Below are 27,636 nucleotides of genomic sequence, written 5' to 3'. Positions count from 1 at the left end.
TTCTTACTGAAATTATTTATTTATTTATTTATTTTTATTATACTTTAAGTTCTGGGATACATGTGCTGAATGTGCAGGTTTGTTACACAGGTATAGGGCATGTGCCATGGTGCTTTGCTGCACCCATCAACCCATCATCTACATTAGGTATTTCTCCTACTGCTATCCCTCCCCTAGTCCCAACCTCCCTCAACAGGCCCCAGTGTGTGGTGTTCCCCTCCCTGTGTCCATGTGTTCTCATTGTTCAACTCCCACTTATGAGTGAGAACATGCGGTGTTTGGTTTTCTGTTCCTGTGTTAGTTTGCTGAGGATGATGGTTTCCAGCTTCATCCATGTCCCTGCGAAAGACATGAACTCATCCTTTTCTATGGCTGCATAGTATTCCATGGTGTATATGTGCCACATTTTCTTTATCCAGTCTATCATTGATGGGTATTTGGGTTGGTTCCAAGTCTTTGCTATTGTAAACAGTGCTGCAATAAACATACGTGTTCATGTGTCTTTATAGTAGAATGATACAGATTTCAAATTTCCTTTATAGGCACAACAGACAAAACATGGACTCACAATCTAAACTCTAAAAAATGACAGAAAAGGAAAACCAGTGAATTAAGAACAAGTGTTTAAAAAGGGAATTATAAAAAGCAAACACTGTGTTGCTGGGTAACCAATTGACTCCTCTTACCCGGAAGTCAACAGGATGTCTTAATTTATACTTTAATCAAAAAAATAAGAAAATATTTAATATTTTGAAGTTCAGAGAAAGAAAATTAAGCATTCTCCATGACATCCTCAGAAATGTAGACAATTCTATAATAAATGCATTTTTAAACTTAACACAGTAGGAAACATGGGATTTGGTTGCTGGCACAAAGGCTGCGTGGTATGGCTTAGCCTTATGCCCTACCATCGCCCTCACTGACATCCCCTGTTGTCTCACTGCAAGAAATACTATTGAGGATAATTATCGCTTAAGTTTCAAATGCATTTTGTACCACCTCTGATATAAGGCATATTAAGGCTATAAAATATTATCTTTAAAAGAGTCACAAGATTAAAGAAAGACATAGGTATTTGGAGCTTTAAGGCTCTTCCTGCAGGAGGAGCTTCCACTTCACCGAGGGATCAAAGTCCTCTTCAAGATCACTCAGCTCCTGCTCCTTGGAGAGCTCCAGGAAAACCTAAAAGGAAGGAAAGAAGTAAAGAGAGGAGAACAAGGCCATACTGCCTCCTGCGGCTCCAGGCGAATGCATTATACATGTATATTCCATGGATGATATAGAATCACTAAAAATGACCCACCTGCTCCAGGGTAGACTGTGAGAGGCTGTACTCCTCCAGGTCGAAGCTCTGTTTAACTGCATAGGAATGAGCATACATTAGGAATTCTATTTTTTTTCAGTGAGTTTTACCAAGTTACAAACCAAAATACATGCAAATAGATCTTAAACATAAAAGATAAGGCAATAAGTATTCTTAGACTAAATATGGGAAAGCAAACGCATGATATAGTCATATAACAGGAGGGAAACTCCATCCCATTCGTCTAGAGTATTGGTAGAGTCACCACAAAACTGGAAAGCAATATCAGAGGTTCCAGAGCATCTGTGCAGAACAAGCTAAGAGATGGTACCCTCTGTGCTAGACGATGACCACGTACCCCTCTATACCGGCCCTCATTCTTGTCTACTCCAAAGGCTGATGTAACAGATGGTGGACGTCACCAATGGCAAGCCCTTTGGGAAGGACAGGGGAGACAGGAGGTCAAGGCATTTATTCTTTCACTTCCTCCCTGACACCAAGTGTGTGCCTTGTTTCTCTCGAGGTGGTAGGTTCTACATGACCCTACCCTCAAGTTCAGGTCATCACTTCCTCTTTTAGTCCCTTTGGACCTAAGAATGGTAACACTTCTACTGTTTCTCATCTCAGGTAATTGCACTGTTCCATGTACCTTTGCAAAGAGTCTTCTGATAAACAAAAGTTCCTTGAATTATCCTATTTTGAGTTTACCATCTGATACCAATTTGGACCCCATTTGGACTGAGACCCCAACCATGTAGATACATAAGAAAAGGAAGATAATGAATGGAAAAATGATACTGGAAGGCAAATATTTCTGTTGGACAGTGTCAGAGTGCTGTGGCATTTTCTTTCTTCTTTCCTTGGACATAGGACCAGTCCCCATCTTATATCTGGAAACATGTGAAGAAAAAATACAGTGGGTGGCTGACTTCCCTGCCCTTGTAGAGTTTGGAGAAGCAAAGATGCTGTGTGTTTCTCATGGATTTCAAAGGGGAGGTATCTTGAGAAGATCACCTGGAAAGGTAAAGGGGTTTCAAGGAAGGGACTCAGGGGCTGCCAGGTGGTCACAAGAGCCAAAAGCAGGATGCATCGCCCACCCCAGGGAGCTGTAATCAGAGGTAATAGATGAGGGGGGAAAGAAAGTCATCAAGGAACCCATAAAATCACCCATTGAAAGAAAGGGCCAGCAATTCTTCATTTCTGTACTGGAGACCCCAATGTGATATCATAGCTCTAATGATCAGATCAAGCTCTGATGCAATATTATCTCTTCTTTTTTCCTCTTACACTACACCCTGGAGAGGCCCAAAACATTCATTTATGAGTCATGGAGGAAATAGAGAAAGAAAAGACATAAAAGTGACCATTTCACCTTCGTAGCTATAGGTCTTCAAATTTGAAGCAAGTCTGACCAAGAAGGGGCACGTGAGGCTAGGGATTTGCTAGAGTTTACATTACCCAGAAGAGATTGGTGGTAGGAAAGAATGAATCTATGCAACAAGGCAAAGGGATTGCCATGGAGCAGGCATTTGGCTTGGATGACACCACACCTAGCCTATTCAATGTGTATTGCACCTGAGAATGTAACGGTGTTCAAGAACATTTGGAGGAAAAAATGCTAGCTTACATCTCCACATTTTGTACTTTGTGTCATCTTCACATACTGGAGCAAGGAACTCTGATAAATACTTTGTTTTTCCCCCTAAATGAGAATTTCGCTTTTAGCAAATTAAGTACTGCAGAAGGAATTTGAGGTGGGAGGGAATGCTTTTGAAAGCAGAAACATAAGTAGGCTTTTTTTAAAAGCCTGTAGGGAGGCAGCCTTCCTGAAACATCAATCTCTGCTCCCTAATCCATTATAAAATACTTCCTGTTGATCTCACTGTGGAATCCTTCCAACTGGAAAGATGCCAACCAGCCATTGGGGCATAATGGTCAGTGTGGTCTCATTAAAAGCTAGGATGACCATCCTGGCCAACACGGTGAAACTCTGTCTCTACTAAAACTACAAAAATTAGCTGAGTGTGCTGGTGTGCACCTGTAGTCCCAGCTACTCGGGAGGCTGAGGCAGGAGAATTGCTTGAACCCAGGAGGCAGAGGTGCAGTGAGCCGAGATTGTGCCACTGCACCACTCCAGCCTGCCAGCCTGGCGACAAAGCAAGACTCTTTCTCAAAAAAAAAAAAAAATATATATATATATATAGGATGCTTGAGGCCTCTGATGAAGGCAGGTGACAAGCCAGAAAGTACAGCTCAAGAAGGGGCATGAGGTTTCATACACTAACTCATCAGATTTCATACACTAACATGACAGGGAAAAACCAAGCCCCTGATACATCGATGCAGTATGCAAAGACCAAAATCCAAGGGCCTAAAATGAGTCACAGATTAACACACCTAAACAGAGACAGGAACCTCCTTATCTGCATCTATCAATAGATGGCTATCAAACAATACATAAAGGCAAAAAACAAATTCATATGTTTCTGTTTGTATGAATTTGTGGATAATCTATCCCTGAATGTCAATGGTCTCTTTCTCCCAGAGCCTTGCTCAATTACAGTAGGGTTCCTTAGCCCCAGCACTAATGATGTTTTGATTGATCATTCTTTCCTGTGATGGCTGACCAATGCACTGTAGGGTATTTAGCATCATCCCTGGCCTCCATCCACTAGAAACCAGTTGCATCCGACCTCTCTGTCCCCACTTGTAAGAACCTCAAACCCTCCCAGACATTGCCAAATCACCCCTTATTGAAAAACACTGGATTAGCAGTCTTAGTAATGTATTAATGATGTAACAGCATAATTCTATGTTTATGTATTTTTTAAATACTGGTTTTATGTCAGATTTAGGTTTATCTGTTTCCCAGGGTTTTGTCTCTAAACAATCACTCTTACCTATCTCTAATTTGAAGAAAGCCTGCGATAAAGGTCGCACATCCTCAACAGGCAACTTATAGACCATCAGGGAGGAGAACCTGTGAAGGGAAGACAGTGAGGCTGAACTCCAGGTGTCAAGGTTGAAACCCCTGATGGGTACAAGTCTAAAAAGGGCAACAAGGCTAGGCACAGTGGCTCATGCCTGTAACCACTGCAATTTGGGAGGCCAAGAAGGGAAGATTGCTTGAGCCTATGAGTTTGAGACCAGTCTGGGAAACAGATTGAGAGCCCATCTCCACAAAAAAACTTAAAAATTAGCCAGGCATGGTGGTGTGTGCCTGTATTCCCAGCTACTGTGGAGGCTGAGGCAGGAGGACCACTTGAGCCCATGAGATTGAGGCTGCAGTGAGCAGTGATTGCACCACTGCACTCCAGACTGGGCGACAGAGTGAGATCCTGTCTCAAAAAATAAAAATAAAAAAATGAAAAGGAGCAACAACATCGTCAACAATCTGTTTAAATAGTCACATCTGTGTGGTGTTAGAGAGACACTCATAATGTAAGTGCTCTTTGATCAACCTCGTTAAAGAACGAGGAAAATGAGGCTCTTATTCTGTCATCATAGTAGAAATATGGAAACAGAAACCAAGGACTGTGATAAAACAAAACACCTGTGTCTACCTTTCCTGCCGAGCAGCCTGGGGGAAAAGCCTCAGGATCTCTGCATGGAGGGGCTCCACTTGTGCCAGGTTCTTCACCTTCATCTCCAGCAGGTAGTCTTTGCCAAATTTGTTTTTCAGGTGTTGGGTGGAACCAATACGTCTGAAGGTAAGAGAAGGATAAAGTCAAGCAAGAAAAGAGAAAAATGTATGGCTTGTGATGTTCAGCCTCTGGAGGCCAGAGTAAGGCCACACAGAGTTGGGAGCAACCATGCTAGCTCCTCACAATGGGTAGCCTGGTGCAGGGAAATAAACTTTGCTCATAGTGCACAACCTGGGGGCTGAGCGCCGGCTTTGACAGGCACTCACCTCAGCCTTCCTGACACCATGATGGCGACTCGGTCACACACTGCCTCAGCCTCTGCCATGTAGTGGGTGGTCAGGAGGGCGCCCCTCTCCGTGTTTCTAAAGGTGGCCCGAATCACCTGCCTAAAGTTAAGTCAAGGGAAAACATGAACTCATGAATGCTCAAGGTATTTGGAATTTTTAAAAGAAGTTTCCATCGACGCACAGATGAAACATGCAGCGAATTCAGACTAGACAAAGAAGGGGTGTGTGTAGGGATGACAGGCATGGAAATAACCAAACTATTGGTTAGAGTATATAATTCAGAACATAGAAAATGATATTGGGTAAGATGCTGTTTATAAAAATACAAAGTTCAGAAATATTTATGAGAATGCAGTAGGAACAAAGAAAATTAGGAGAATTTACTAAAAAGCGTGATAATCATGACATACTCCCTATAGGTACAAAATGACAGAATTCAGAAATTTCCCAAAAATAATTTAAAAATATATCTAAGATTTGGAATGTTTCTTTTTTTCCTCCATAAGAATTGTATATCAGGTGATGTTGCAGAAAGATTTAAAGCTTAATTATAGATTGATTTGACTGTATAAAAATGTTCCATGTAGGCACAGACACAAAAATTATTTGAACAGATATTAGGGTGAGATAATATAGCTTTTTCTTCTCAATAAAAGCTGGTTGTGATTTGAAATCAGATAATTTTTTTCCTAAAATATTGCTTTTCCTGATACTGTGAGTGTCTTTCCCTTTCTAAGTAAACAACGATTCTGCAGGCCAGTTTTCAAAGGATCAATACACTCATCCAGAGGTTGCTCATGATAGCACCTCACCACATTTGCTGCTGCCCCTCAGGGTCCATCCTGGTTGACAGCTCACCCAGAAGCACCACTGATGGGTTCCCCAGGATGCTCAGCATGAAGCACAGCTGCAACGGGAGGAACAGCCTGTCTGGTTCCCATCTATGGCACTTTCAGAGCAACACCAAGCCCTGCCCATGCCTTTGGCTTTATTCCCTCCGACAAGGTCTTCACGGGAGCCTTCAGCTGGTCCTGCAGCTTGAGCGCATCCACTAACCTAAGGAAAACAGAGTCAATCCACATAATCCCAACACTGGTGAATGTACATGGGAGAATGAGCAAATCAGGAGAAACACGACGGTGGGGGAAGTGTTTACGAGTGGTCAGAGTGGTCATAAAATTTAAACCACCTAGATACTTTATGAACCTTTCATAGTCATCAAACTCATATTTTCAATGATGTCTTCCCATATTAAGAATAATCAGGCTGGACCGGGCTCAGTGGTTCACGCCTGTAATCCCAGCACTTTGGGACGCTGAGACAGGCAGATCACGAGGTCAAGAGATCGAGACCATCCTGGCCAACATGGTGAAACCCTGTCTCTACTAAAATTACAAAAATTAGCTGGGCATGGTGGCATGCACCTGTAGTCCCAGCTACTCAGGAGGCTGAGGCAGGAGAATTGCTTGAACCTGGGAGGTGGAGGTTGCAGTGAGCCAAGATCGCACCACTGCACTCCAGCCTGATGACAGAGCAAGACTCCGTCTCAAAAAACAAAACAAACAAATAAAAACCAAGAATAATCAGTCTGGGTGCAGTGGCTTACACCTGTAATCCCAGCATTTTGGGAGGCCAAGGTGGGCAGATCACCTGAGGGTTAAGAGTTCAAGACCAGCCTGGCCAACATGTTGAAACCCCGTCTCTACAAAAATACAAAAAATTAGCCCGGCATGATGGCGGGTGCCTGTAATCCCAGCTACTAGGGAGGCTGAGGCACAAGAATCGCTTGAACCCAAGAGGCGGAGGTTGCAGTGAGCACTCCAGCCTGGGCCGCAGAGCCAAACTCCGTCTCAAAAGAAAAAAAAAAAAAAAAAAGGGACTCCACCCATGGACTGGAAAGGATGTTCAGTTACTCGCGGGCTTGTTGTCTGATACTGGGATGGAAAGTCATAGTCCGCAGGCTGGAGTGAGGCGCGGGAAGATGCCTGGTCCTTGCCTCGCGGACTTGGCAGCCGCGTCCTTCGGGTCTGTCCACTGAACTGCGGAGGACTCGCCCGTGTGCGGGGACCCGAGTGCCACTTCCCGGAGCGTTACCTTGCGCTCCAGCCTCCAGGCTAGCTAATACCTGGAGGGCAGGGCAGGGCTGTTCCCGCTCTCACCCCTTGCGGAAGGATGGCAGGATCCGGCGCAGCGACGTAGCAGCGGGAGGGCACAGCGACCTGCATCTCCAGTTTCTCCTCAGGACACAAGGCTGACTTCACCTTCCGGACAGCTGCAAAGCCCCTGCCAGAACCAAACCGAACTCGTGCCTCGGAGAGGGGCTTCTGGGGCCGGTTCGCTGCAGGGCGTGGGGAGTGGAGAGAGGGAAGGGGAAGCCTGGGGCTGTGTGCGTGCGCGTGGGAGCGCGCCTCGGAGCGCCCTGCACTCCCCCACTCTATCCCCGGGGGCACTTTGGGAAGGAGGGAGTGGTAGTCGCGAGAATGAGGGAGCAAGAGAAACCCTCTCAAAGCGACGCCCCAAACAGGTCCGGATTTAGAATTCGAAGCTAAAGGCTGTTAGAAATTGGGACTCCTCGGCCTCCTTTGCAGCCCCTCCTTTCCCGCCCCGAAGCCCGGACGGTTTGCTGGCTGCCCGCTTCCCCGCCCCCGGCTCAGTGGTCTCTGGCTGGCGGGCGACCCGTCGGCCGCCGGCTTCCTCCTTGAAACCCGCCGGCGAACATGAGGCCGCTGCCCCCGCCGCAGGCGCTGGCGGCCCCCTCGCGGTGCCCTTGGTGATGCCATGCCCCGCCACCACGCGGGAGGAGAGGAGGGCGGCGCCGCCGGGCTCTGGGTGAAGAGCGGCGCAGCGGCGGCTGCGGCGGGCCGGGGGCGCTTGGGCAGCGGCACGAAGGATGTGGAGTCGGGCCGGGGGCAGGGTGCTGCTGAACTCGGCAGCCGCCAGGGGCGACGGCCTGCTACTGCTGGGCACCCGCGCGGCCACGCTCGGGGGCGGCGGCGATGGCCTGAGGGAGAGCCGCCGGGGCAAGCAGGGGGCCCGGATGAGCCTGCTGGGGAAGCCGCTCTCTTACACGAGTAGCCAGAGCTGCCGGCGCAACGTCAAGCACCCGCCGGTACCTGTACAACGTGCTGGAGAGACCCCGCGGCTGGGCGTTCATCTACCACGCTTTCGTGTGAGTATCCGCGCCGCCTGCTATGCCCGCTCCAGGGGACCATTGTCCCTGGCCCCCTGGGGCGTGCTCCGCGCTCGCGCCCTTGGGCCCCGCGCGCGTGCACACGTGGTGGCTTTTATTTCTTCGCACGTGTTTGTGGTCTTCCTTCTGGAGCCTCTCCCCTCCCACAGCCCCACTTCTTTCATTTCTACAGCTTGAACCTTTTCCCCGAGGACACCCAATGAACTGCCCGGTAGCTTCAGGCTCCCAGGGAGAGAGCCAGGCAGACGCGGGACTTAGGCTGCGCGGATAATTGGGAGCAATTAGGTCCCAAGATACGTAAACTTCAACCGAACGGGGCGCCCGGGAGCTAGGGAATGCAAAGGGAGGACAGGCGCCCGTGTGAGGCTTGAGAGTATATTGGAGAGGTTAGGAGGTGATGGCGGGGTAGGACGGGGAGGAGTGAGGGGGCACCGAGGGCTAGGTCCTCAGTCCTAGGGGCGGAGTAGGGGAAGCTGCTACTTGGAGAGAGCTGCTAGGTTTTAAGTGCGCCCGGAAACACGCCTCGCCACCACCCAGCCACCACCAACGGAAAATCTGTCAGTGCATGTAGCCCTTCTTGCCACGGAGAAGGTGGCTAAGGTCTAGAGGAGGCCAGCAGGCCAGGCGAAGCAACGCTCCCGCGCTGCAGCGGGGAACCTGGGGCGCAGGAACGCGGGCAGAGGTGCGATAGCAGAAGCGCAAATGGGTCGCCTTGGACAGAGAACGGGCAGTGGGTTAAGTCCCCATTTGTGGCGCGGAGTCAAAGGTGTGTGTGTGTGTGTGTGTGTGTGTGTGTGTGTAAAGTAAGCCTTCTCCATCTAGCAGAGAATGCTTAATGAGAAAATGATTGGAAGCAAATGTTTATTTTTCCCTTAGGCATTTAAAACCTTTCAGTGGCTTTAAAGTTTACTACTGTTTAAAAAAAAAAGAAAAGAAAGAAAGAAAAGGAAAAAAGAAAAAGAATAATCAATAAACACTTTTCTCTCCAGGTTCAAAGTGAGAGAAAACGACACTGAATGGAGTTCTAGATGACCAAATCTTCTCCCACAAGCATGGGGTCATCAATTAGAACCTCCCTGTCTTCGTTTTGTGTGTATGTCATTAATACAACATCCCCTCAGCAAAGAAGGGGAGTGCCCCTCAGCCCCAGGTACCGTGTGATGGCGATCATCGCGTCTCCTTTCCTCAGCCCTTTCCCGGCAGCGTACACCTCCAGGTGCTGCCTCACTGTCAGGTTGGGCCACAGCGCATTCTCCTGAGGGCAGTACCCCAGGAAGCCCAGGGATTCCCCTTCACCGCTCCCTTTCAAAATCACCTACACGAAATAAGTTCATTCTCAGATTCTATCCCAAATGTAACGTAATGTATGTGCATGTAAGCTGTACTTCAGAGATGCCCTTCTGTTCACACACACAGGTGCTAAGTGCACAAATGCAAATCAGCAATCACTTAGTTTTGGGGAAAAGATGGTAAAAGCCCACTTCAAAAGGCAGACATTCCATGGTTATCCATTGTAGTGCAGACTTTACTACCAATTCCATGACCGTGATTGAACTCAAGATTGCTGATTTGAGTGTCTTTTACTTGGCTTTATTCATTGATCCAGACATTCAAAGGAATAGATACTTGTTGAGAATTCTGTTTCGCCAGTGATAGTTATAATTATAGGATTTATCTTGCAATAAGGCAGTGGTTCTCAGCCAGGGGAATCCTCCTCCTAGGGGATATTTAACAATGTCTGGAGACACATTTGGTTGTCACAATTCATGTGTGTATGCATTGGAAAACAGTATTACTGGCATCTAGTAAGTAGAGGCCAAGGGTGCTGCCAAACATCCTACTACGTACAGAACAGCTCCCCACAACAAATTGACATTATCAAGTCCGTAATATCAAGGTTGAGAAATCCTGAACTAAGAAATAAACAAACTTTTAGCACTGTATCTAGCCAATAGGAACCAATATACACATGTAACATTTATTATTTTTATGAGCCAGGCTATGCTTTACAATAATAACATCTAATGTGTCCTCAGTGCTTGCTATGTGCCAGAATCTAAGCATATAATATATTTTTAATTACATTATCCTATCCTTACAGAACCCCTGTATGTGTTAGGTGTTCGTTTTATCATTGATGTTTTACATACAGAAAATTATCACAAGCATGGATTATGAAACTTGTACAAGGTCACAACAGGGTAAATCTCGGACTTGAAGCTGGGATCTACCTTCAGAATCCAAGTCCTTGACCTTGATGCTACACTGTCTCCCCCCAGTACAAAGGAGAGAGCTAGTTAATCTTGCCTCATAGAGCTTTCATTGTGGAGAAAGAAACAGAAAATATAAGTAATAAGTAAACACATAAGTGAACGATTTATAACCTCTGCCTTGTGCTTTCAAGGAAATAGATATGCTAAAGAATAACAGGGAGGATTTAATTTGCTGACAATGTAGTTAGGAAAAGGCATTTTGGGGAGATAAATTTTTAAGTGATGAGAAGGAGACAGCCAAGCACATGAGGAGCCAACGGAAGGGCACTCTAGCCACAGGAAGATCAAACCCAAAGATCCCACAGCGACAAGGTGCCTTGAGGCCAATGTGAGCAGGCGGTCAACAGACCATATTATGATGGGCCGGTTGCAGCCATGGTAAAGATTTTGGATCAATTCTAAGTGAGAGGTTGTACATGGGAGATTGACGACCTCATTTGCGTTTTTTTGTTTTTTTGTTTTTTTTTTTTTTGAGATGGAGTTTCTCTCTTGTTGCGCAGGCTGGAGTGCAGTGGCGCTATCTCAGCTCACTGCAACCTTGGCCTCCCAGGTTCAAGCGATTCTCCTGCCTCAGCCTCCTGAGTAGCTGGGATTACAGGCACCTGCCACCATGCCCAGCTAATTTTGTGTTTGTAGTAGAGACGGTGTTTCTCCATGTTGGTCAGATTGTTCTCTAACTCCCGACCTCCTCAGGTGATCCGCCCGCCTCAGCCTCCCAAAGTTCTGGGATTACAGGCGGGAGCCACTGTGCCCGGACCTCATTTGCATTTTTTTTTGTTGTTTTTTTGAGACGGAGTCTCGCTCTGTCGCCCAGGCTAGAGTGCAGTGGCGCAATCTCGGCTCACTGCAAGCTCCGCCTCCCAGGTTCATGCCATTCTCCTGCCTCAGCCTCTCCGAGTAGCTGGGACTACAGGCGCCCGCCACCACGCCCGGCTAATTTTTTTGTATTTTTAGTAGAGACGGGGTTTCACCGTGGTCTTGATCTCCTGACCTCGTGATCCGCCCGCCTCGGCCTCCCAAAGTGCTGGGATTACAAGCGTTAGCCACCGCGCCTGGCCTCTCATTTGCATTTTTAAGGACTGTTCTTACTGCAGTGTGAGGCAAGAGTGGAAGTGGAAGGACAGGAAACCTCTGTAGCATTGAACACCGCTGTGTGACCTTCCTTCATAAACACTCCCTCTGACATTGAGCTCATGTTCAAGGTCAATAGCATTTCCTCTTCGAAGTTGTGGTCCTTTGGTTTCTGTCCATCATTTTACCCAAACTTGGCCCAGACATACCACCAAGTGGTACTCATATATTCTAGTTTTTGCTTTGCAATTTAGATAATTATCCATTTTTTTCACTATATCTGATTTCTTTTGTCTTAATACATCCTGGATCTTTCACCATTAGCCCAGAATCACCACTGTCCTTCAAGAATTTCAGTGTATCTGCAATAATACCCTCAACTGCTCTATCACTACATTACATCATCAGGGCCAAGAAATGTTTCAATAATTGTAAGAAAGTTTCTGTGGTATATACCTTCTTAAAGACCTATGAAGTTTTACTCGATAATGGACTCTTATTGTTACACAAGTCACACATAATATTTAATTATAGCATATAGGTAGAGGACAGTCATTAAATATGAAGACTCATGGCTCTGCAATCACATAAGCAGTTGTTGTCATTATTCTGACAGTGGTTTCTGGTGTCATGCTGGGTGAGGCCATTAAATTCGACAAAGTTCATGGGATACATAAATCAATAAAGCAAAGATATCTGACTTTAAGGAAGATATATTTCCTTTTAATATCTTTATTTCTCACTCAATAAAAGGCATAGTGTATATGATATGTAGCCCTTCCCAGAAACAAACTGTTTTTGGAATTAAGATATAAGTTTTTAATCAATCCTCTTTATTCAATGCATAAATCACACCAATTGATTATGGATCAACTACATAGTCTATTATTGCCATCAATATTCGTTGTAAAATGTTTATCCTAGGTAGCACTAATGACCATATTCCTGTGCGTTTTACTGACCTGTCCTGCAGTTGGTTTTATGTCTCCAGTTATCATCTTAATAGTTGTACTTTTACCAGCTCCATTGTGTCCTAACAGCCTTATAACTTCGCCTGAAAGAAAGTGGTATGCTCAGAAATATACAATTAATTGCAACAAAAATAAAAGCAAATACCATTTGAGGGCCCACTGTGTGTCAAGTGCTATGTGAAATGTGCTGTATACATTATTTCACTTATTTCTCTCTCTCTCTCTCTCTCTCACACACACACACACACACACACCCCTGAGCATTATAACTAGCTTCATTTTACAGGTGAGGAAGCTAAGACTTAAAGAGGATAAATAACTCATCCTATGTCATACAGATAGTAAGAGGCTGAGCTAGAAGTTGTAACATATTTTGATTCCAAAGCCTATTGTACCGAACCCCCCACTTTCACAAAATGCGCTGTTTTTGGGGAATGAAGAAAGCACTGCTATGCCTCCGTTGGCTCCCTTCTGTGTAGTATTTGCTGCAATAAAATTGTTACCTAAAAACTGTACCATCCTTCTTAACAGAAAGACCGCCTCTTTTCATTGTTGTTGTTCTGTTTGTTTGTGTTACAGAACAGACATAACTGTTTTCCTATGTAAAGATAAAACGTCATTATCATTTCAACTGAGGCTTTTAAGCAGGAGGAGCAGCCTGAGTCTGCTGTGTTTGTCAATAGATGTCCCCAGATTCAGATACTCTTATTCCCTGAATAATCCAGTCTTCAGATTCAAGATTGCTCTACTAACGGAACTACTGTTTCCAACGTTTTTTAACACAAAAAGAGACATTTCTTGTGGCAATTTTTTTCTTCCTTTTAGAAAAGCAATTTTTCTTTTTGTCTGCATATTCCTTCCATAGACAGCTGGCAATGATGACGGGTGTCTGTAAAGACAAGTAAATAACAACGGGACTTTATTCTCATCTTGAACTGAGAGGGTGTTCCACACTCTTGTCACCAAACCTTTCCTTATACAAATCATGAATCAAACCACTTCTTCCCCTAGAAACTGCCATTTTCAAGTGAACTCTTACAGTCTACATTCCTGCAAGGAAAGGGCATTTGCACCATATCCTGGGATTTGTTCTTTGGAGAGCAGGAATAGAGACAGTCACTGAACCAACAGATTTGATAAGACACACACTCCCATAAACACTCATGCACACATACACCGCAGACAAGCTCTCTCTGAATGACTTGCAGTAAGCTTCACTTTGGTTATAAAACACAAAATCTTACTTAAGTTTTGTAATGTTTAGCTCTACTTATCAAAACCACCACCCTGAAAAATAAATTGATATAAGTCAGTATCTGTATGTGTGTGTGTGCACGTGCATGTGTTTCTTGAGACAGAGTCTTGCTCTGTCACCCAAACTGGGGTGCAATGGTGCAATTATAGCTCACTGTAGCCTTGAACTCTCAGGCTCAAGTGATCTTCTAGCCTCAGAGTAGCTAGGACTACGGGCACATGCCACCAGGCTCATCTAATTTTTTTATTTTTCATTTTGTAGAAATGGGATCTTATTTGTTGCCCAGGCTGGTCTCAAACACCTGACCCTAAGTGATCTTCTCACTTCAGTGCATTGTGTGTGTTTTCTTTGCTCTCTTAGATTTGTGGGCCTTGCATACCTGCTGAAGTCAAGTAATAAGCTGTATGTGTAAGAATGAAAGAACCCCAAGTGTCTTTCAAAAACTAAACTTAGAAGGTTGCTCACTTTATCTGTCAGAAAAAAAATATTTGATGAAGAACATTTCTGAGTTCTACCTCATCAAAGTCTCGGACAGCCATAGCATTCGCTGTTCTCATTCTTTCCATCTGAATATCTTCCTACTCTCCTTCAGGCTCTTCTGGGTTTGGAAAAACAGCATTGCTTCTTGGAGAAATTCTGAAATCAAAACAGTGTGATAATGATAAACTTCGGGTTAAAAATCTTGTATCAAAATTAATGAATTTTCTCTAAACTTCCAATTTTTGGAGTAGATTCATTCTGAGCACAACATCCTCTCTATTTTTCTACTTGCACCATCTGCCTTTCAAACAGCCTAGTTTCCTTCAATGAGTAGAGTAATGATATCCTTATATCATCTTTGCTTTTTACTGAAGCTTAATCCTCCTTGTTGATGGTGACGTTTTCTTTCAAAGAAGAAAGTGGTATACCCCCTCTGGCAAAGGATTTTGAAGCAGAATTGCATAAGGAAAGGAATCTAGGAACTGTAGTTTTGACAACAGATACTTTGGAATTCTGAGGTCTTTGTGAGAACCGTGAGTCCAAAGATTTGGAATCAAGGATGTGTCCCAGAGAATCCAGGATATCTAATCACCATACCAATGTCTAATTAGTTACTGAGCACAGTCACTTCTTGGGAATGTGTGACAGAATCACTCTTTCCTCTCTGCTACAGACTCGTTCTTGCCTTCGTCATCCCACCGTTGATTCCTGCTCATTCTTTTATCTCTCCCTCATGCCACGCTCTGACATTCCAGCTGCCTGTTGCTTTCCTAAAATGTGGCAGTCATCTTGTCACTCTTCTCTGCTCCACAAACATTAGACTTAAGCTTGGTTTATATTTTGTATGGAAGGCTAAGTGTTCGAGACACACTGGTGTCTTGGTTTCACGTTATGTAATTTGCAAAACCTTCCCTATACTTTTCTGTTTCAAGATCTTCCAGCATCTATCCTCACTTTCATTTTTCATTATCCCCCAACATAAGCCTACAAAGGAGTTCCTGGTGCCTTCATCTCATCCTTGGTCTTATTGCACAAACTATTCTTCCTTCCCAGATTGGCTTAACTTTCCCAATGCTTATCTATATTTACCCATTATTTTAGAGATTCCACCTCTTACACATAACTTTCCTCTATAGTAAAATTATGATCTGCCTTACTTTTCCAGTGTCTCGCGTGTGCTAATGTGGTTTCTCTCTCTAGATTGTAAGCTCAGTATGTATTCCTATATTATGGGTTATAAGAATTTTGTATATCACAGTCTTTAAAAACCGTCCTGTGAAGTGCCTTTTACTTAATTAATTCAGCATATTAAAAAGTCCTTAAAGAATGAACATTAAAATGAAACATGAAATTCGATTTGATTTTCTCAACCTGAACACAGGATCCTTTCTCATTCATTTCTTCCAGCAGTTCACTTCTAGGCATCGCAGAATGAAAAGAAAAATGAGAAATTGAAGGTAAGGCTAGGGAAAAAGAAAGACAATCACAATTAGTATCGCTATAAATGCAATGATTTCAATATTGGAATTGATTTAAGGAGTTTGATATATAAAAATTGGATTTGATAGCATTCATTTTTACAAGGCTGAAAGACAACCTGTAACATTCTTTGAAACTGTCAAAGTTAGCCTCACTGCTATTCAGAGACAGCCTAACAGAAATATAGTAGTAACAAGTGAAACCAGTACTACCCGTGACAGATGATTATTGTAAAGATAGGGGTCCAGGGCCAGGAGCGTTGGCTCATGCCTGTAATCCCAGCACTTTGGGAGGACGAGGCAGGTGGATCACATGAGGTCGGAAGTTCGAGACCATCCTGACCAACGTGGGGAAACCCCATCTCTACTAAAAATACAAAATTAGCCCCGCATGGTGGTGCATGCCTGTAATCCTAGCTACTCGGGAGGCTGAGGCAGGAGAATTGCTTGAACACAGGTGGTAGAGGTTGCGGTGAGCTGAGATAGCGCCATTGCACTCCAGTCTGGGCAACAAGAGTGAAACTCTGTCTCAAAAAAAAAAAAAAAATAGGGGTCCAGGTTAAAAGCCATCGTGTGTGTGTGTGTGCGCGTGCACACACGTGTGTTGCTTCAAATGCCTAAAATCTCCAAATCTTAATTTGATACAATTCAGAGAAACTCAAAACATACAAAGGTTGTGTTCCCTCATGCAAGAATGTTGAAAAAAAATGTCTTCTTACTATTAGCAGTGCCAGGTATACAGTTTCAGATTCTGAAGCTCCTAAGTAATCCATGGAATCAGGAGAAATCTGTAAAATGAGCAGTAAGTGTATTCAGGTGAACCTTCTTTATTTATTCATGGAATTTATCCCCCTTAAGATAAATTAATGCCTTTTCAATGGCCTTACAACCATTCGACGTGACGCTCCCTTGAGTATCATGTAAAAGTTAATTTCAGACTGTGCAGTATGTCTTCTTTGCTTCCAGTGTGTCGCTAGGTTGGGATGCCTTTGTACGTAACACTGTGAGTCAACAGGAGTTGCTCTGTTAGGAGAATCCTGGGCTGGTGCTGGCAGGATGCTTTGAAGAAACGGCAAGTCTGTCTTAAGACAAACCCTCTCCCCTAACCTTACTTGTATTTCTCTTTTCATTCGTGCTCTTCCCTCGATTATGCCCCCAAGAGCCCTGGAATCTTTATATTGCTTTTGCCCTCTTACAGCCACTTTTGAGAGTAATTATGACAATCTTTTCAAACTGAAGACAAAGTTCTTCCCCTAGAGTTTCACATGTGTACATATAAGTGCATTTTTCCAACATCCCCCACTCTTTTGCAAATAAGAGGTAAAAGGACAATTTTGTTTCTTGAGCTACATTTACCAACATGTTTCCTGAGCAATTTTAAACCTTTGCAGTAAATTTCTAACTATCACAGCCATCCACCGTCTAGAAAAGATGACTTTTCCACATTGGATGATGTGCACGACCTTGACATCATTTCAAATGATTTTGTTTTCTTAAGTGCTCCAGTTGCCCACTTTCAATAATTGCACCTCATCCAAACTGAACCCCAGGCTCCCAGATCTCTACTTTCTCTGCTGATACTTTTTTTTTTTTTTTATGGGACAAAGTTTTGTTCTGTTGCCCAGGCTGGAGTGCAGTGGCATGATCTTTGCTCACTGCAACCTCTGCCTCCTGGGTTCAAGCAATTCTCCTGCCTCAGCTTCCCGAGTAGTTTGGATTACAGGCACCCACTACCATGCCCAGCTAATTTTTGCACTTTTAGTAGAGATGGGGTTTCACCATGTTGGCCAGGCTGGTCTCGAACTCCAGACCTCAGGTGATCCATCTGCCTCGGCCTCCCAAAGTGCTAGGATTACCGGCGTGAGCCATTGAGCTCGGCCAAATTATTCTTTTTCAAACTTACTTCTGTGTTTGCTTTCTTTCTATTTAGAGAAAGACAAGGCCATTGTATAATGGTAAAGGGATCAATGCAACAAGAAGCGATAACTATCCTTAATATATGGGCACCCAATACAGGAGCACCCAGATTCATAAAGCAAGTTCTTAGAGATCTACAAAGACACTTAGACTCTGACACAATAATAATGGGAGACTTTAACACCCCACTGTCAATATTATACAGATCAATGTGAGAGAAAATTAACAAAGATATTCAGGACTTGAACTTAGCTCTGAACCAAGCGGACCTAATAGACATCTACAGAACTCTCCACCCCAAATCAACAGAATATAAATTCTTCTCAGCACCACATAGCACTTATTCTAAAATCGACTACATAATCGGAAGTAAAACACTCCTCAGCAAATGCAAAAGAACAGAAATCGTAACAAACAGTTTCTCAGACCACAGTGCAATCAAATAAGAACTCAGGATTAAGAAATTCACTCAAAACTGCACAACTACATGGAAACTGAACAACCTGCTCCTGAACAACTGGGTAAATAACAAAATTAAGGCAGAAATAAATAAGTTTTTTGAAATCAATGAGAACAAAGACATAACATACCGGAATCTCTGGGACACAGCTGACGCAGTGTTTAGAGGAAAATTAATAGTACTAAATGCCCACAGGAGAAAGCAGGAAAGGTCTAAAATTGACACCCTAACATCACAATTAAAAGAACTGGAGAAGCAAGAGCAAACAAATTCAAAAGCTAACAGGAGACAAGAAATAACTAAGATCAGAGCAGAATTGAAGGAGATAGAGATGTAAAAAACCCCTCAAAAAAATCAATGAATCCAGGAGCTGGTTTTCTTACAAAGATTAACAAAATAGATAGACTTCTAGCCAGACTGATAAAGAAGAAAAGAGAGAAGAATCGAATAGACACAACAAAAAATGATAAAGGGGATATCACCACTGATCCCACAGAAATACAGACTACCATCAGAGAATACTAAAAACACCTCTACGCAAATAAACTAGAAAATCCAGAAGAAATGGATAAATTCCTGGACACCTACAACCTTCCAAGACTAAACCAGGAAGAAGCTGAATCCCTGAATCGACCAATAACAAGTTCTGAAATTGAGGCAGTAATTAATAGCCTACCAACCAAAAAAAGCCCAGGACCAGACGGATTCACAGCTGAATTCTACCAGAAGTACAAAGGGGAGCCGGTACCATTCATTCTGAAACTATTCCAAAGCATAGAAAAAGAGGGACTCCTCTCTAACTCATTTTATGAGGCCAGCATCATCCTGATACCAAAATCTGGCAGAGACACAATAAGAAAAGGAAATTTCAGGCCAATATCCCTGATGAACATTGATGCAAAAATCCTCAATAAAATACTGGCAAACTGAATCCAGCCACACATCAAAAAGCCTATCTACCATGATCAACTTGGCTTCATCCCTGGGATGCAAGGCAAGTTCAACATACACAAATCAATAAATGTAATCCATCATATAAACAGAACCAGTCACAAAAACCACATGATTATCTCAAAAGATGCAGAAAATGCCTTCAATAAAATTCAACACCCCTTCATGCTAAAAACACTCAGTAAACTAGGTATTTATGCAACATATCTCAAAATAATAAGAGCTATTTATGACAAACCCATAGCCAATATCATACTGAATGGGCAAAAGCTGGAGGCAATCTCTTTGAAAACCAGCACAAGACAAGGACACCCTCTCTCACCACTCCTATTCAACATAGTATTGGAAGTTCTGGCCAGCACAATCAGGCAAGAGAAAGAAATAAAGGGTATTCAAATAGGAGGAGCAGAAGTCAAATTGTCTCTGTTTGCAGATGATATGATTGTATATTTAGAAATCCCCATAGTCTCAGCCCCAAAACTCCTTAAGTTGATAAGCAACTTCAGCAAAGTCTCAGGATACAAAACCAATGTGCAAAAATCACAAGCATTCCTATACACCAATAATAGAGAGCCAAATCATGAGTGAACTCCCATTCACAACTGCTACAAAGAGAATAAAATACCTAGAAATACAACTTACAAGGGACATGAAGGACCTCTTCAAGGAGAGCTACAAATAACTGCTCAAGGAAATAAAAGAGGACAAAAGCAAATGGAAAAATATTCCATGCTCATGGATAGGAAGAATCAATATTGTGAAAATGGCCATACTGTCCAAAGTAATTTATAGATTCAATGCTATTCCCATCAAGCTACCATTGACTTTCTTCATAGAATCAGAAAAAACTACTTTAAATTTCATATGGAACCAAAAAAGAGCCCACATAGCCAAGACAATCCTAGGCTAAAAGAACAAAGCTGGAGGCATCACGCTATCTGATTTCAAACTATACTGAAAGGCCACAGTAACTAAAACAGCATGGTACTGGTACCAAAACAGATATATAGAAAAATGGAACAGACAGAGGCCTCAGAAATAACACCACATATCTACAGCCATCTGATCTTTGGCAAACCTGACAAAAACAATAAACGGGGAAAGGATTCCCTATTTAATAAATTATGTTGGGAAAACTGGCTAGCCATATGCAGAAAACAGAAACTGGACCCCTTCCTTACACCTTACACAAAAATTAACACAAGATGGATTAAAGACTTAAACATAAGGTCTAAAATCTTAAAAACCCTAGAAGAAAACCTAGGTGGTACCATTCAGGATATAGCCGTAGGCAAAGACTTCATGACTAAAACACCAAAAGCAATGGCAACAAAAGCGAAAATTGACAATTGGGATCTAATCAAACTAAAGAGCTTCTGCAGAGCAAAAGTAACTATCATCAGAGTGAACAGGCAACCTACAGAATGGGGGAAAATTTTTGCAATCTATCCATCTGACAAAGGTCTACTATCCAGAATCTACAAAGAACTTACACACATTTACAAGAAAAAAACTAACAACCCATCAAAAAGTGGGCAAAGGATATGAACAGACACTTCTCAAAAAGAAGACATTTATGCAGCCAACAAACATACAAAAAAATGCTCATCATCACTGGTCATTACAAATCAAAACCACGATGAGATACCATCTCACACCAGTTAGAATGGTGATCATTGAAAAGTCAGGGAACAACAGATGCTGGAGAGGATGTGGAGAAATAGGAATGCTTTTATACTGTTGGTGGGAGTATAAATTAATTTAACCATTGTGGAAGACAGTGTGGCAATTCCTCAAGGATCTAGAACTAGAAATACCATTTGACCCAACAATCCCATTACTGGGTATATACCCTAAGGATCATAAATCATTCTACCATAAAGACACACGCACACGTATATTTATTGCAGCACTATTCACAATGGCAAAGACTTGGAACCAACCCAAATGCCCATCAATGTTAGACTGGATTTTTAAAATGAGGCACATATACACCATGGAATATATGCAGCCATGAAAAAGAATGAGTTCATGTCGTTTGCTGAGACATGGATGAAGCTGGAAACCATCATTCTCAGCAAACTAACACAGGAACAGAAAACGAAACACCGCATGTTCTCACTCATAAGTGAGAGTTGAACAGTGAGAACATATGGGCACAGGGAGGGGAACATCACACACTGGGACCTGTCAGGGGGTAGGGAGCAAGGGGAGGGATAGCATTAGGAGAAATACCTAATGCATGTGGGGCTTAAAACCTAGATGTCAGGTTGATGGTTGCAGCAAACCACCATGGCACATGTATACCTCTGTAACAAACCTGCGCATTCTGCACATGTATCCCAGAACTTAAAGTATGATAAAAAATGTAAAAGAAATTCCTAATTCGCAAATTGTACAAAAACAGCTGATTACCAATCCCCAATATAGATAATTAGATATAGATGCGCATTTATACATACCCACAGGACATAGATAGATACAGACATATAGATGAATACGAAGATACCTTTTCCCTTACTATCAATGCCAAATAAACAGGAAGAAAGTTCTTTAAAGGAGAAAGAGAAAAAGCTTTCTAATCACAGATCTGAGTTAGTTCCAATTTCTCCTGCTACATTGTAACTATATAATCCTGAGAGGTAGTTATCTCTTCAAACTTCAGTTTTCTCTGGTGGAAAACAGGAAAATTAAATGAAATTATTTATTCTATGGGTTTAATATGGCAACTGGCTTATAATGTGTCCACAGTGAACAGTTAGTTTTTATTTAAAGTAGAAAATGCCATCATGTTTTGGGATGGCTTATTTTTAATGGCTAACTGTAATAACTCCCTTTGCACAGTACACTTTTATTCATCTGAAATTGTTCATCTATATTCTATAAACCCTCCTTTGTTCCACTTAAATGCTGTACAAGTAAAATGCCTCAGGCTTTTCTTACAAGAGGAAAAAAATGCCCTGATTTTTAATCCTTTCTCACTGGATTATTATTTTTAAAATCATCTTGGTTATTTTTCTCTAATTCTTTGTATATCATTTTTTAAAAAATAGGCTGGGGTGGCGACTCATGCCTGTAATCCCAACACTTTGGGAGGTCGAGGCAGGTGGATCACCTGAGGTCAGGAGTTCGAGACCAGCCTGGCCAACATAGTGAAACTCTGTCTCTACTAAAAGTACAAAGATTAGCCGGCCGTGGTGGCACTCGCCTGTAGTCGCAACTACTCAGGAGGTTGAGACAGAAGAATCACTTGAACCCGGGAGGCAGAGGTTGCAGTGAGCCAACATCGTGCCACTGCACTCCAGTCTGGGTGACAGAGCAAGACTCTGTCTCAAAAAACGAAATATCTATCTGTCTATCTATCTATCTATCTATCTATCTATCTATCATGTATCTATCTATCTATATCTATATCTATCTATCATCTATCTATCTATCTTGACCACATTTTTTTAGTACTGAGTTACTCAATTTTGCTACAGAAAAGGACATCAGAGAAAAACTTTCATCCTAAACCAAAGAAGTAATTCATCTTCTCCACTTCTCCACCCGGTGTATTGAACACTTGTGTAGAAAATCACATTAACTTCATTTTTTTCTACTCAGTAATGTCTAATATTCTTTGAAAGCCTATGTAGCATATGTCCAGAACCCTTATATACATTCTACATATCTTATTTAACACTGAGATAATATCACAGTGTGTAAAGGGCAAATTCAAGATTCAAGCCATTTCCTTCTGACTCCAGAACTCAGGCATTTACCGCACCTGTCTCTAATGCATCATTTGGCTAAACTCTTGAAAATATCTTGCCATTAATAGACAATTCAACCCTTGTTTCCCAACTTGCCTCTACTGTCCTCTCTGGCCATAAAGCTCCCCATATCTCCATCAACTGACACCTAATATCGGGTGTTTATTCTTAAGCACCATGTAAAACATTTTAGATACATCTCTTTTAATTCTCAGGACCAGTGAGAGGTACATATTATTATCCATGTCTTACAGAAGAGAAAATTGAGGTGTAAAGAGTTTAAGTAATTTTCGAAGATGGTAGCTACTGAATGCTGAGATGGAGACAACCCATGGCTTCTTGCCTCGCAGGCTTACCACAGTGCTCTACGGCCTCAACTAAAATATCTCAATGTTTAAAGATAAAAGGTTTTCTTTTTGCTCAGTGTCATAAAAGTGATGACTCATCCAACACTGGGTCAAAAATCAATCACCATTCCTAACATAAGGTATTTGAAACATGTATTTGACTGAACATTGGAAACCTCATGTATTTGTGTATTTGGGTTCACCCATATATGGTAACTAGTGACCAAGTAATCATCTGGCGCCCTGAGTATTGGCAAACATCTACAGGATCAGGCTGTCTTTAAGTCAAATAAATTTGGAAAGTTTCAAGTCACCAAGTCTGCATGGTCATCTGCTCCACTAATTTATAAACATACTACTTTATGAAAGCGGCAAGTGTATATATGATGCTTTAGAGATCTAAGGCAGCAGTCCCCAACCTTTTTGGCACCAGGGACCAGTTTCATGGAAGACAGTTTTTCCACAAACAGGAGTGGGGAGATGGTTTGGGATGATGCATGTGGATTACATTTATTGTGCACTTTATTTATATTATTATTACATTGTAATATATAGTGAAATAATTATACAATTTACCATAATGTAGAATCAGTGGGAACCCTGAGCTTGTTTTCCTGCAACTAGATGGTCCCATCTGGTGGTGACGGGAGACAGTGACAGATCATCAGGCATTGGATACTCATAAAGAGCCCGCAACCTAGATCTCTTGAGTGACAGATCATCAGGCATTGGATACTCATAAGGAGCCCGCAACCTAGATCTCTCGCATGCACAGTTCACAATAGAGTTCGAGCTTCTGTGATACTCTAATAACGCGGCTATTCTGACAGGAGGTGGAGCTCAGGTGGTAATGCAAGCAATAGGGAGTGGCTGTAAATATAGATGAAGCTTTGCTCACTTGCCTGCCACTCACCTCCTGCTATGTGGCCTGGTACCTAACTGGCCATGGACCAGTAGCAGTTTGTGGCCTGGGGCTTGGGGACCCCTGGTCTAAGGAGTCAACCAGCTAAGTTGTTCTGTTTGTTTATGCTGCATAATGGATTGGAGTCTATGATTTACCAGAATGCTGACTCTCGGAGTCCCATCATTGTCATCAATGACGTAATGTATTGTCTTTCTTGTGTAACATTGACTGATACATAGTATATAAATGTAGAAAAAGAAATAATGCAAAAGAAAATGAAAAAATCAGTTGCAACTCCTCCTTGGGCAACAAAAGGTAATATCTTCATATGTACACCAGTAACTGACATCAGCTGTTCCATCACTGAATGATTTGTTGCGATCTGAAGAAAGATATCAATGAACAAATTGTTATCATCAATCTAATTCCAACCTTAGGCTTTTTCTCTAAATTATAAGGAATCATGTACATTCTATGTTTATATATTTTATGTATATATGCCCTTCATGATCTGGCCCCTTGTGGTTCCTGGAACACTTTAGGTTTTGTCATGACTCCTTAGAACATCATCATCCTCACTGGACAAAACGCTACTCCTGTTTTAAGACTAGCTGAAATGTCACTTCAATTAGCAAATTTTCCCTGATGTTTTTTATCAGGGTATATCCTGCTTCATTGTTTGCCTAGTACACCATTTTAAATTCCATGATAGAACCAGGCATGGTGGCATGGCCTGTAATCCCAGCTACTTGGGGAAGGCTGAGGTAGGATGATCACTTGAGCCCAGAAGTTTGGGGCTGCAGTGAGCTATAATCATGTCTGTGAATAGCCACTGCATTCCAGCCTGGGCAACAGAGTGAAACTTTGTCTCTAAGAAAAAAACAGTTAAAAATAAAAAATTCTATGATGGAATCTAAACTCTCATTATGACTATATATCCATGTTTCTATCTCCCCCTATACCAGTATTCCTGGAGAAAAGTGCCTGTGTTCTACTTATTTTCTGATCCCCAGTACTCAGTACTATGGTTTCAATATGGAAGTTGTTCCGTATATTGTGCCTCTTTAATGAAGTGAATAAATGATATAATAGGATAATCCATTAAATCACCATTCAGCAAAATTCAAATGCAATGCAGTTAGATTCCTTTAACTTTTTTTTTTTTTTTTTGAGAGAGAGTCTTGCTGTCGCCCAGGCTGGAGTGCAGTGGCGTGATCTCGGCTCACTGCAAGCTCCGCCTCCCGGGTTCACGCCATTCTCCTGCCTCAGCCTCCCGAGTAGCTGGGACTACAGGCGCCTGCCACCGCGCCCAGCTAATTTTTTGTATTTTTAGTAGAGACGGGGTTTCACTGTGGTCTCGATCTCTTGACCTCGTGATCCACCCGCCTCGGCCTCCCAAAGTGCTGGGATTACAGGCGTGAGCCACCGCGCCTGGCCAGATTCCTTTAACTTTAAACTCACTTGTATGATAGCAGCATTAATGGCAGCTTGAAAAGCTACAAAGCCTTTCTCCCAGAACTCTGAACCTTCACACTTCATTTTTTTATTCACTGCTTGACAGTGAGCTTTAGAAGAAGAACACATCCATTATTATGGAATGATACAATCTTGGCTACAGAAAGAAACAAAATTTCAAATGTTTCAAAATGCGAAGTCCATGATAACATAGTGGATGGTAAGTCTTCTCAGTTGAGAGTTGCAGAGCACACCCAAGCGGAATATAGCAGAATTACTTTACGAATATTTTTAAGACCAGTTCTCAATGATTTTTCATTATATTTTATAATTATTTCCATTAGTCAAGATTGCTTTCCTTGAGCTTGGATCTTCTGTTGCTTATGTCAAGAAAGCACTAAACTTTAAGAAAATGTTTGGGAGTCGATGAGCAAGATCATTTTGTTCAGGTGTTTTTTTAGGAGCAACTTAGAAATAATAGTAAATATAATTTCTTAATAAAACAATGTACTTAAGCACATAAGCTTCATTTAATAAACATGAATCTCCTTTATGTTCAGAAATTAAAGGTATATGTTGTGGTTGTATATGTTTGTGTAGTTTCACCTCTGCTATCAGGTATGCCCCCTTTGTGGCTACTGATAAAATAGCAAAAAAAAAATTTTTTTCTCCTACAAAAGTTACCTGAATGGTCTCTGTGCTCTTTCATCATGGGGATTCTATGTCCCCAAGAAAACTTCAAATGGTAGGAGAAGGTATCAGTAAAGATGACTCTCACTGCGTCTATTGAATAGTTCAAATCCAACTCATCCATCAGGCCACCCCATGATTGTTCTTCCTGCCATGTGAAGAAAACAAAAGAAATAGTTAAGCAAGAAGATCTCTACCTGGCCATATTCAATTATGTTGAGGTTATTTTATGTTAAAGCTATTTCCTTCCTAAAGGCAGTGCTGGGCCTAAATAAGACATGGAGGGGAGGGAGGTGGGAATTTCTGATGTTCTGGATAAAATCAGAAATGTATGGCGAACATTTGTATTGCAAATATAATTTACCCTTCCAAATAAATCATTTAAACAATGTATCATTCTGTTCTTCCATTGCTATAAGAAAATACCGAGGCCGGGCGCGGTGGCTCACACCTGTAATCCTAGCACTTTGGGAGGCCGAGGCGGGCGGATCACGAGGTAAGGAGATTGAGACCATCCTGGCTAACACAGTGAAACCCCGTCTCTACTAAAATACAAAAAATTAGCTGGGCGAGGTGGCGGGTGCCTGTAGTCCCAGCTACTCGGAAGGCTGAGGCAGGAGAATGGCTGGAACCCCGGGGGGCGGAGCCTGCAGTGAGCTGAGATCGCGCCATTGCACTCCAGCCTGGGCGACAGCGAGACTCTGTCTCAAAAAAAAAAGAAAATACCGAGACTGGGTGATTTATAAAGAAAAGAAGTTTAATTGACTCACAGTTCCGTATGACTGGGGAAGGCTCAGGAAACTTACAATCATGGCAGAAGGTACCTCTTCCCAGGGAGGCAGGAGAGAGAATGAGTGCAAGCAGGAGAAATGCCAGATGCTTATAAAACCATCAGATTTCATGAGAACTCACTCACTATCATGAGAATAGCATGGGAGAAACCACCCTCATGATCCAATCACTTCCCACTGGGTCCCTCCCTTGACTCACCGGGATTGTGGGGATTATGGGGATTACAATTCAAGATAAAATTTTGGGTGGAGACACAGCCAAACCATATCAAACAATAATTTGGCCGGGCGCGGTGGCTCACGCTTGTAATCCCAGCACTTTGGGAGGCCAAGGCGCGCGGATCACGAGGTCAAGAGATGGAGACCACGGTGAAACCCCGTCTCTACTAAAAATACAAAAAAAAAATTAGCCGG

General features: G+C 42.6%; 2 protein-coding genes across 3 annotated transcripts; both read right to left on the bottom strand.

Moving 5' to 3' along the window:
• On the bottom strand, positions 1–24,530 carry LOC100594456 (ATP-binding cassette sub-family A member 9). The gene is made up of 13 exons (XM_030828411.1): positions 24,442–24,530; positions 15,846–15,937; positions 14,510–14,630; positions 13,511–13,628; positions 12,731–12,822; positions 9,579–9,739; positions 6,215–6,290; positions 6,047–6,141; positions 5,214–5,333; positions 4,867–5,007; positions 4,204–4,283; positions 1,304–1,359; positions 1–1,182 (listed from the first exon to the last, which is right to left on the bottom strand). The coding sequence occupies exons 3-13, from the start codon at positions 14,558–14,560 to the stop codon at positions 1,084–1,086; spliced, it is 1,089 nt and encodes a 362-aa protein (XP_030684271.1). The 5' UTR covers positions 14,561–14,630; positions 15,846–15,937; positions 24,442–24,530; the 3' UTR covers positions 1–1,083.
• Positions 24,291–27,223, bottom strand: LOC115838406 (ATP-binding cassette sub-family A member 9-like). 2 transcript variants are annotated; one of them, XM_030828412.1, is made up of 4 exons: positions 27,202–27,223; positions 26,426–26,579; positions 25,748–25,851; positions 24,291–24,668 (listed from the first exon to the last, which is right to left on the bottom strand). In XM_030828412.1, the coding sequence occupies exons 2-4, from the start codon at positions 26,553–26,555 to the stop codon at positions 24,438–24,440; spliced, it is 465 nt and encodes a 154-aa protein (XP_030684272.1). In that variant the 5' UTR covers positions 26,556–26,579; positions 27,202–27,223; the 3' UTR covers positions 24,291–24,437. The 2 variants fall into 2 exon arrangements, 1 of the variants encoding a protein (XP_030684272.1); XR_004033428.1 differs by lacking the exons at positions 25,748–25,851; positions 27,202–27,223 and having other exon boundaries at positions 24,586–24,668; positions 26,426–26,575.
• Between the last annotated feature and the right edge of the window lie 413 nt (positions 27,224–27,636).

Source organism: Nomascus leucogenys, chromosome 14 (assembly GCF_006542625.1).
Source record: "Nomascus leucogenys isolate Asia chromosome 14, Asia_NLE_v1, whole genome shotgun sequence".
In the NCBI taxonomy this organism is placed as follows: domain Eukaryota; kingdom Metazoa; phylum Chordata; class Mammalia; order Primates; family Hylobatidae; genus Nomascus; species Nomascus leucogenys.
Note: the sequence above shows the minus strand (reverse complement) of the source record. Positions and strands in the feature narration are given on the sequence as shown.

Bases quoted from the DNA above. Each gene is read 5' to 3' on its own strand.
- LOC100594456 (XM_030828411.1), bottom strand. From the start codon at position 14,560: ATGGAAAGAATGAGAACAGCGAATGCTATGGCTGTCCGAGACTTTGAT. The intron at 6,142-6,214 runs GCATGGGCAGGG...CTCCCGTTGCAG, and splicing joins CGGAGGGAATAAAGCCAAAG to CTGTGCTTCATGCTGAGCAT. The intron at 4,284-4,866 runs GTAGACACAGGT...TTCCCTTCACAG, and splicing joins CAGGCTGCTCGGCAGGAAAG to GTTCTCCTCCCTGATGGTCT.
- LOC115838406 (XM_030828412.1), bottom strand. From the start codon at position 26,555: ATGGATGAGTTGGATTTGAACTATTCAATAGACGCAGTGAGAGTCATC. The intron at 25,852-26,425 runs GTAACTTTTGTA...CTTCTTCTAAAG, and splicing joins AGAGCACAGAGACCATTCAG to CTCACTGTCAAGCAGTGAAT. The intron at 24,669-25,747 runs GTGAGTTTAAAG...ATCTTTCTTCAG, and splicing joins TTAATGCTGCTATCATACAA to ATCGCAACAAATCATTCAGT.